The 10,515-nt window shown below is 37.9% G+C and overlaps 1 protein-coding gene and 1 long non-coding RNA gene across 3 annotated transcripts; one reads left to right on the top strand and one right to left on the bottom strand.

Moving 5' to 3' along the window:
- Nucleotides 1-2,165: 2,165 nt before the first annotated feature.
- On the bottom strand, nucleotides 2,166-3,080 carry LOC129728692 (uncharacterized). Its single transcript, XM_055687144.1, has 2 exons — nucleotides 2,787-3,080; nucleotides 2,166-2,618 (listed from the first exon to the last, which is right to left on the bottom strand). The coding sequence occupies exons 1-2, from the start codon at nucleotides 3,078-3,080 to the stop codon at nucleotides 2,166-2,168; spliced, it is 747 nt and encodes a 248-aa protein (XP_055543119.1).
- Nucleotides 3,081-6,603: 3,523 nt separating this feature from the next.
- On the top strand, nucleotides 6,604-10,077 carry LOC129729537 (uncharacterized). 2 transcript variants are annotated; one of them, XR_008728691.1, is made up of 3 exons: nucleotides 6,604-6,738; nucleotides 7,849-8,018; nucleotides 8,834-10,077. It is a non-coding gene; the product is annotated as an uncharacterized LOC129729537 (long non-coding RNA). The 2 variants fall into 2 exon arrangements; XR_008728690.1 differs by lacking the exon at nucleotides 7,849-8,018.
- The last annotated feature ends 438 nt before the right edge of the window (nucleotides 10,078-10,515 follow it).

Here is a 10,515-nt window from a genome sequence, read left to right as displayed (position 1 = left end):
TGAGAAAGTGAAAACTCGTCGTTCGCCGGGTATGGGTTAAAAGTTTCGCCTCTTTGAAATTGAATCGTAAAAATGAAGTTAGATTGAGGTCTGGAGAATCGGTCTTTCGCTGCTGCAAGAAGCACTCTGTCAGGTGGTAACAGTTGATTTGCATGGAAACGATTAGAGTTGGTGTGTTGTTGATTATTGTAGGAGTTGGTGACGCTATTCTGTTGCCTGTTGGCCATGTTATAGTTGGGGCTATTGTTATTATTCCAAAAACTGTTGTTGACGTGACGGTTGTGGTTGGTATATCTACGGTTACTATTGGTGTTGAAGTTGTAGTTGTTTCGATTGGTACTTTGATGGTTATTATCGAGATTTCTGTTAAAGTTGAGGTTGCGATTCTGGTTCTGATTGTTGTTGTTATTGTTGAAGTAGTTCTTATTGTTGCGGTTGTTGTTGGAATTGTTATTATTATTGTAGTAATTGCTGTTGTAGTTATTTCTATTGTTATTGACAAAGTTGTTGTTATTATCGTTGTTGTTGTTGTGAATGATATGGTTATGCCTAGGGTTGTTGTTTCTGTTGTAATTATTTCGCCTATAATGATTTCGTCTTCTGGCCCTCCGTTTTCTTGCTTTGTCAGCTTGTTTTTGCTGCTGCATAATACGGTGTAATTTTGTATCGTACGCTGTCCAGTCCTGTTTCCAAACTTTTCTCGAGCCAAGGAAACGCCATCCACTGTTTGGAAGATCATTTGAAGGCTGGACGGCCATAGCTATTTCCTCTGCCACACTTGGATAGCCAATGCTGTTTTCGATGGGCATCATTCTTGGCGTGTACTCAGAAATTCTGCTGCTAATTATTCGAAATTCTTCCAAGTTTTCAGGAACACTACATTGAGTCTTAGAAGTGGCCACATCGATCAAATTTTCATTAACAGCTTCAAGCTGTTCGTCGACTTTATTAGTTATTTCATCAATATGACTGGTCAGCTTATTTGTAATCGAGTTGCTAAGTATCCCAAGCGACTCAGTCATGTTAACTTTAGCGGAAGTTATAGCATCGTCGAAAAGTGTCGTCACGTGGTTATTGATTTGTCTCACTACTTTTGTAGGAGAGTTCACTTTTTTAACAGACGAAAGCTCCTGTTTTAGTTCATCGAATAGAGTTTCTTGTCGTTCGAGTGCCTCTTGAACGATTCCAATTTTCTGCAATGTCGACGTCGATTTGTGTATTGCGTCGCTATGCTTTTTCACTAAGTCAGCAAGAAGAGCCTGCTGGTGTACCAGGTGACGAAAATTTAATTCCATCGCGATTCGCTCCTGGCAATCATTGCAGGCTGGCATCATGTAGGACCTAATCTGGTCTTCCTTGTTTCGTTGAACACCTGCGCACGCGGCATGGAATCGTAGGGAACACCCCTCACACTTCCATAAGTTCCGGTTGTCCGAAAACCCAAAACCGCACACCACACAGTTTCCACTAACTAACGTTGCCATGTTTACAAAAAAAGTGTAAACAAGACTTTGTAAACGGTTGAGCTCGTCTTCCACTGCGCTTTGCATGCTGTAAGCGACCGGCCGTTTCGGTCTAAAAACTGGTTTGGGGGTACCTTTGAGCACCAGCTTAATTGGGGTTTTATTGCAAAAACCCAATGTATCCGTGAAAACTTCCGGAAAGCGAGATTGCAGCTCTGATACGATTCGAGATTGCTGACTGGTAACTTGATTGCAGTACGATGCAATTGGTCGGTTCCATAACTCAAACAAATTCAACCAGTCAATACCTAAAATGTCTAGATGGACGTTAGGATCAGCAATCAAACACTTACCACTTTTTGTAATGCCATTAAGGGTAATGTTACACTGGAGCTCTGACGTAAGCTGCAGTGGATCTCCTGATGCTGTTTTAGCGCTGCAAACCGCTGCTGTCGTCTTCGCTCGACCAAGCTTCACCCATGATCGGTATGAAATAATGGTTATATCGGACCCTGTGTCCAGTTGCAGGCGTAGTGGAACATTATTTATGCGAAGATTAACAAACTTCCGCCCTTGGCTGACCTTCTGGACGGTTACTGTTTTGGTAGATGACTCCCACTTCTTTTTCATTGAATCTCTGCTGTTGGCACGGTTTGCTGAATATTTAGCCGAAGAAAAACATGCACAATACCCCTCCTTGTGTCAGTGCTTTCCACACTTATGGCATTTGTAATCCCGAAATCTGCAGTCTTTGTTGTAATGCATGCCTCCGCATGCCCAGCAGGGTGTTCTTGGTTGCTCCCGACTGCCGCCTGCGTTGGCTGAAGATTGTGTAACACCTCTCGGCTTGAATCGTTTGGTGTGCGTGACTGCATTCACTACGGATGACGGATTTTCAACTAGTACAGTGTCCTGTTTCAGGTTAACTAAACTGTTGCACTGTTCAACCACTTGTTGAAGTGTTAAATCTGCTGCATCGTTCAATTTGTTGATTAGCCGCATCCGGATTTCAGTATCGTTTTTAGATTTTAATCCACATATATAGATGAGGCATTTAAACTGTTCCTCAGTCAGCTCTGACAGCTTGAAATCTACGCATGCTTTATTGACTTTACACGAATATGCGAGATAGTCGTCGCCATCTTCCTTGATTGTCTGGAAACAATGGTATCGACGACGAAAAATAGAAACTGTGGCGCCAAAAAGAGATTTTAGCTTCTGAATAGTTTCCTCGAATGAAAATTCACGCGCCTGTTTTGGCAAGATGAAGCTATTATAACGTTCATGATCCTATGGGCTCAATTTCCGTAGTAGAAGTCTCACTTTAGCGGCATCTTTATCGAACAAATCCACATAGCGGGAAAACCACGCATCGAAAGTGTGTCCATTGTCTTTATCGTAGACGAATTCCACCATATTGCTCGATAGTGAATCCAGTACCGATTCATACCGGGACAGATTCTGCACGGCGACATGGGTTTCAACCAGTTGCCGTGATAACTGTTGCATAAGCATCTGCTGATTGGAGAGAATACGCATTACGGCCTCCGAAATATCTCGCGGTTGTTGCTGCGATCCTCCTGTGTTAGATGCTGCTCCTGAGTTGTTCTCCGCCATTGCTTCCGATCGCGACGCGCGATACTTCGCTTTTTCGTGAATGCGCTTTATACCGCGAAACTTCTACCGCCTCGTCGTCACTGTTAACTTAGTGGGGTTTCGGTAAAATGAGGTACCCACTGTGCACTATAAAATATTCATTTATTATAAAATAACTAAGCTAATTAAAGACGTGTGAGCCAGCTTGTGCTATAACGTAGACTGATCTCCGCTCTACCGATCACTGCTTACCATCGTGGCATCTGTCATGCTGACGTTCGTTAGCTGCGGAGCCCAGGTAATATTGGTAATCGGGTGACCATCCAACAGTAGGGACGGACCCCCCTTTAAATTTTGGCATGTGTCAAGTGTTGCAGTTATCGAACGGCATTCGATAACTGCAATGAAACATGTTGCAGTTATCGAACGACGACTGTACATTTGGGGGGGGGGGGGGTCTTATTTTCAAATATGTTCGCGGGACCTGTTTTTCCAGGTCCTTGGGGTTCAATAAGCAACATATAAAAAATTGGTTGATTTTCATTAAGGTCTAGAGCTGGCGCAGAGGGCCTAAAGGTCAAATTTTAAATGAAAGCAATTTTAGAACAAAACATATGCCTATATAGGTAAACAGGTGATTTTGTGATCCTTTAGGCGTAAATTTCGTCTGTTTTGCGTTAAATTCAACCGTTTTTGAGATATTCGTAATTTCAGTTCACACTCTTGCAATCTCGGGGTATGTGATTATAAGGAAATGCACAAGGTGCCTGTATAAGTTAACACGTCATGTTCTCGAATATATTCTCGCAATAGACATCATTGTTCCTCTGAAAAGAGTGCAAAAGAGAAAGAAATCTCGGTTCAACCTAAGTGAAATTTCGGCACAAAATATTAACGAGCCGAAATATCAGTTAAGTGAACCGAGATTCACGAAAAAATGTGACAGCTGTCATTATTTTTTTAACCGAACACTCAGTGGTGCCGTTCTCGGCAATAAATTACCGAGACCCGGCAAAAAATTTTAAGTGTGCATGTTTGCCACACGCAATATAACGCTTCGCTGAATACCCCCCATCCCTGAGCGCGTTATGTATTATTTGTATGCTCCCTTATGGCTATGTTACAAGAGCTAACATCCCACGTATGTGTAAACGAGATAGCAAATCACTGCCACTTTTCATACACCTTTATCTGACAGCTGACAGCGAGTTATTATTATTATTTTTATTATTATTATTATTATTATTATTATTATTATTATTATTATTATTATTATTATTATTATTATTATTATTATTATTATTATTATTATTATTATTATTATTATTATTATTATTATTATTATTATTATTATTATTATTATTATTATTATTATTATTATTATTATTATTATTATTTTTATTATTATTATTATTATTATTATTATTATTATTATTATTATTATTATTATTATTATTATTATTATTATTATTATTATTATTATTATTATTATTATTATTATTATTATTATTATTATTATTATTATTATTATTATTACTATTATTATTATTGTTATTATTATTATTATTATTATTATTATTATTATTATTATTATTATTATTATTATTATTTACAATATGGCACGCTAGCCTGGGGGCTAATGCGGTCTCGATCAATTAGATTAGTTGAGAGAATTCGTTATCGATATTGTTTTCGGCACATTTTGTATATTGCAGGATAAGTACAACGATACACCGTGCCCCAGTGCTGAGTCGAGAAAATTTCCAGCTCGAAAAGTTCCTCGACCTGATCGGGAATCGAACCCGATATCATAACCGTGTGGGAGAGCTAGCCGACCGACATCGCTAACCACAGAACCAAGTGAATGTATAAAAAATTGGGAAATGGAAAATATTGAATCATATTTTCGACTGCAACGCCAACTGTTAGTCGTACAGTGACTTCATTTACGAAAATATGGATCTACAATTTTTTTTCGAACGTCGTATTTTCGAATTTCGAAAATAATGGCAGCACTGTAAATTTGAATTGAAATTGCCAACTGGTCAGTTGCGTCCATTGTATCTTGAAGCTTCGAAGAGTAAAGAGTTATATAAACTTCACCTAAAAACGTGCTTCAAAATGCCCCCTAAACCCAAACCCAAATCCTCCGATGTAAGTATAATTAATAACGTTTAAAAAAAACTGACTATTAGAGTAACCAAATAATTGTTTTCTTTTTCATTTTCAATTTCAGTTTTGCCCTCAATGTAGAACAAGAAATCGGCCTCACCCATACGCGGAAGTGGCGTTTGTAAGTATCATATATATATTCTTTTATATATATATTTTATATATATATATATATATATATATATATATATATATATATATATATATATATATATATATATATATATATATATATATATATATATATATATATATATATATATATATATATATATATATATACATTCTTTTTTTCTTTTCAGTACTGCGTGAGATGTGCATCGCTTCTTCCGGAAGAACCAAGAAAAAAATGGCCTCAATGGCAGGCAAGACAAGCACAGCAAATCCATCGTCCCCAATACTCACATCCTTCCAATATCAATTACCATTATCCTCCTGGAAGAGAATACCAACATCCCTCACAATATCCCCAATACCCACCACCACAATCCCAATGCAATTTCCAACATCCATATCCATGTCCGCATTATGAACCACAGGTAAACGAAAACCAGTATCCGCATTCTCAGGAAATATCTTATGGGACGGCCCCCGGACCTGCTGACTTGCCTCCCTTCGCGCCGGCAACGCGACCACCCGTCGCGCCGGCTATGACATCACCCATTGCACCGGCCAATGCGCCGCCTGTCGCACCGGTCTACACGCCGGCCAATGCGCCTGCTAACGCACCGGTGCCAAATTCCGCTGACAAACCAACCGCCCATTGCGCCGGCCAACGCACCACCCGTTGCACCGATCAAAGTGCCGGATGACGCACCGTCTATCGCGCCGCCCGTTGCAATGGTCCACGCGCCGGATAATACGCCACCCATTGCGTCGGCCAACAAGCCACCGATCTCGCCGCCTCATGTGCAACAATAAAAAGTAAAAAATCCTTAAAACCCAGATAAGCAAATTTACATTACTATAGTAGACCGTATCCGATATACCTATTCCAAAAAAAAAAAAAAAACACCGAAATGATTGCAATCGTTTTTTTTTTTTCAGATGCCAAACCACGAACTGAGAGAAGAATTGGCCCTAAAGGCCAAAAAAGCTTTTGGTTTTCAATAAATAAATGAAAAATATAAAATAAAACTTTTTTGCTTAAATCGGTTGCTCATCTACGTATTTCGTTTGTTTTCGTACAGAGGTTCGATCAAATCAACATACTATTGATACTACCGTACTATTGATACTACCATAGATTTGTTTTATGTCGACATATTTCGGTTACTCCCTCGAAAATCGGTCTATTTGTCGGAATTACAATCGGGTGATTGTGCCAACGAGAGCCTGTTAAGCATGGTAAAAAATAGAAGGGGCATTTTACTGGGTAGTAAACAAAACAACGGACAGTTTATTTCTCGATATTTCGTCAATGCAATGTCTACCGAAAAAGGAAAATATACATATATAGAAAAAATGCGTCGTGAAAAACAGAAAATTTTAATATATAAGCAACTAGGTAACTAACGCGTTCTAGTGTGTTTAAATTTTATTTGTTTTCCAGCAGAGTTTATGCAACTCGTAGATATAACGATTGTTCCGGTTAAAAGAAGTTGTAATGATAATTTGTCTCAATTGTAACCGATATCAGATATATCTGGTTAGGTTAAATAACAACTACGAAGCAACTTTCCACATTACTAGATACGTATGTGAAAGTAAATTAAAGTCGCTGAAAATATTTCAAAAATGCAATTGAAGGCGGCAAAAAATACAAATCAGTACAGCAGTGTCATTGAACCGGTCACTTGTAACTCCTGTGCAACCGAAAAAGGGTAAAGAGGGGAAATTTTTTTTTTCTGGAAAATCCATCCATAACTCCAGACGAAAAAGCAGCGGTAGGAGAACGCGCTGTGTATATGCATATACCTATGGTTATGAAAATTTCTCCAGGCTGTCGTAAGCCGGGGTGAGATAGTTCCATGCGAACCTATAGTTTGTCAGCCATCCCATGGTGATCACAAGACAATCTTTTTTTAAATAATTTTCCTCGAATATTTGACCAAGAAAGACAAGTTTGCTGGCCCTGAAGAGGTGGCTTACAAGTCACGGGTTAGATGGTTCATTCTCACCCCGGCTTACGATAATGAAAAAATCGGTTATTGGTGAAAACGCACGCTGGAGTGATCCACGCAATTCATGAGCTACAATTTAAGCCATCTAGTTGGTAGGTAAGAGGTACCTTTTGACGATAGAAAAATTGATAAAGACGATTGCAAAGCCGCAGGCGACACCATATGAACAAAAAAGGTAAGCTCGTTCAAAAAAAAGGTATACTAGGGGTTGCCTTAAATAGTGACGTGGGGCTAAACACCATATTACACAGACAACTAATATAAGTATATTGTTTGCTAAGTTAAAAATAAAATAATAGAAGATTTGTATACAAAACCACGATCGTAAGTTGACGTACGTAAAACCACATACGATTATTTGTAACTCTCCGGAAGTAATCATCCTGGAAAAAATCCAAAGATAGCGAAATACCAGTTTATATGAATATTGCCGAAAATGGGATGAATTTAATGGGCCACAAATTGATCTTAGTTTACGTTTTCAATTTTTTCAGGACCTCTACATTATTTCCAGAGATTTACACTAACAAATAGTGTTGGATAAATCTTTTAACATTGAAATGAGAAAGTCTATCGCAGCGGCTCTCAACCCTTTTTTGGTGATACATATTTCCCAAATCAATTGTACTCACTGGTTTATTTTGTTCTCGCAGAGCGAGAGAGGGTAAGTGGTAGATCATGTGGTAGTCTAGTTCAGGTATCAAATTGAACTATAGTTTGATTGCTACTGCATGTTTTAAAAGTATTTTAAAGGGAAATTACTGTGTCCGCCATTCCTGATTTTTTCTCGTACCTCTGAAGACTCGCGTTTATCATTCAGAGAATTCGCGATCATTCTCCAGTGGAGCTAGCAGCTCCTAGGGCTCATTCAAATAATACATAACGCGCTCAGGGGTGGGGGGTATTCAGCGAAGCGTTACATTGCGTGTGGCAAACATGTAAAATTGCGTTACGTGGGGGTGGGTGGGTATTGAAAATTGCCAAATTCCGCGTTATGTAATATTTGAATGGTTCCCTAGGTTACAGAGACCACTTTGATAAGCGAGTGAGTTTGAATCCCCCCATTTTTGATTATCAAAGGATTTAAGCATGAGTTGATTCTCAGGTTCCTCATCATCACCATTACCATCATCTCACTTGGTCCGAATCTGTTTGCTTTCTTGATGGGGTAGAGAACAATGAAATAACTTACGTGAACATTGTGATTCAAAGCTGCACAACCGCGAAAAAATGCAACAGCCAAGCAAACAATTTTGTTGGTTTGCAGCTGTTTGTTAGGAGTAAATCGAGTAGTAAATCAGGTTTACACCAGGTATGTTATTTATTGGGCAGTCAGGGAATCATTCGAATTATCATTCTTAGTAAAAATTGTACAGTAGATATATTTTTTGTTCTCTTTTATTCAATTTTAAAATCTGTTTATATATTTACATATAAATATAAATATATATATATTGATTGCACTGTTCAATTTTGCAGATCTCCAGTTGTCGAACAGCGTCATGGTAGCCTCGTTTAGACTCGAATCAACCGGCGAGAATAACTAACCGGATGCACTCACTGATGGCGGCAAAAGTAAAAAACCAAAACGACCAGTGTCGAAAGTACCAATCAGCATACCTCGCAGACATCGTCACCCGTACATGTATCATTATACTCATAGCTTGAATTATTCGGTTAGATCCCCTCATCTTTTCTCTGGGCTTGGGACCAGCAAAAACAACTTTACATGCCAGTTGTTTTTGGCAGATTTAAATCTAACCACTGTGCTGAATGTATTACTTGTAATATGATAAATGATCTAGATAAAGTAAATGTTTCGGGGGTTTCTACTATCAGGAAATTCATCTAATTAACTATAAATCGCGACAAAAAGCCGAAATTCTAACAGCAATTGTATTCTACACCGGTAATGCTATACACTCAATTCACACTAGCTCGTTTTAAATAAACTGGTAATAATATAGGAAGCTTAGGAACAACTTTCCGCTAAACTCTTGTGTAAAGATTTAGTGTGCTTTTAGATTACACACATGAAGTTATTGTTCCAGTTTGCCAGTTGTTTCAGCACATGTTTTTAGATTTTTTTTACTACAATGTTAAATGTATTGATATTAGATTTCTTCTAGGTATAGATCGAACAACTAAAAATTTTTGCAACATTTATATCTTAGATTGTTCATCCTATTATTTTGCATCTAGTCTGATCTAGTCTGATTATCTTTGGTAAAATTTGGAGTTTTACCGCTAGATCGGATGGTATCTGACATTGTGGGGTGCATTACATTGATAACTGAATTATGTAAGAAAAATATGAAAAACCAACATGACAAAATAAAATACTGTAGTAAGGCAAGATTATCAAAGTCTACACATGTCCAGATCCATCAAAAATACTACTTATCTCAAGATTGGGTAACGAGTCGATAGTCGATGTACGCGGATGGTATAAGTGCATCATTTGATTAGTGTAAAAAAACTTGCTGCAATTGATGACAGAATACCCAGTCTTGAGATATGTAATTTTTGTAATTGACTAGTGTTACCAAGAACAGACAACCGCAAACTTAGAAAAAGAACTTTTCCATGCTATGCGGATTCCGCGAGTGATACTGTTGAAAAATCCAGAATTTTTCACGTACCTATGTAAACTTGTTCGAAGTTCTGTTCTTTGTGGTAACTGCAAAATTTTTTTAAATAAACACGCAGAGGATAAAAATTAAGTCTTTTTTACAGACCTGGACATTATCTTAGACCAAAGAAAGAAAATCGTAAATTCGACACAAGTTGAAATTTATCAGATATTTATCAGCACAACTTTATGAAATAGATTGTTACAAAAACAACTTTGGTCTAATATATGGTCAAGGAACGTAAACGACTCTGCTAATTTTGTCCTAGACCTGAAGAAACTTAAATCTAACTGTTTTGAAATAGAATCAATGATATTAATGTCATGTCTCTTGTGGAACATGTTAACACTAAGGTCCAAATATTATCATTGTATTATTCTACAAAGTTGTAGCAAATGTTATCGCACATCATACACTTAAAAGGAATTACTCCAATGCAACTGGTCGTAGTGCTTGTGCATTTAGCATGCCACCATCTGTTACATGAATCACATCGTATCCATTGCTCGAAACTAGTCGTGTTGCTCA

The sequence above is a fragment of the Wyeomyia smithii genome, chromosome 3 (assembly GCF_029784165.1).
Source record: "Wyeomyia smithii strain HCP4-BCI-WySm-NY-G18 chromosome 3, ASM2978416v1, whole genome shotgun sequence".
Lineage (NCBI taxonomy): Eukaryota > Metazoa > Arthropoda > Insecta > Diptera > Culicidae > Wyeomyia > Wyeomyia smithii.
Note: the sequence above shows the minus strand (reverse complement) of the source record. Positions and strands in the feature narration are given on the sequence as shown.

Bases quoted from the DNA above. Each gene is read 5' to 3' on its own strand.
- LOC129728692 (XM_055687144.1), bottom strand. From the start codon at position 3,080: ATGGCGGAGAACAACTCAGGAGCAGCATCTAACACAGGAGGATCGCAG. The intron at 2,619-2,786 runs GTGAGACTTCTA...CATTGTTTCCAG, and splicing joins TCGATAAAGATGCCGCTAAA to ACAATCAAGGAAGATGGCGA.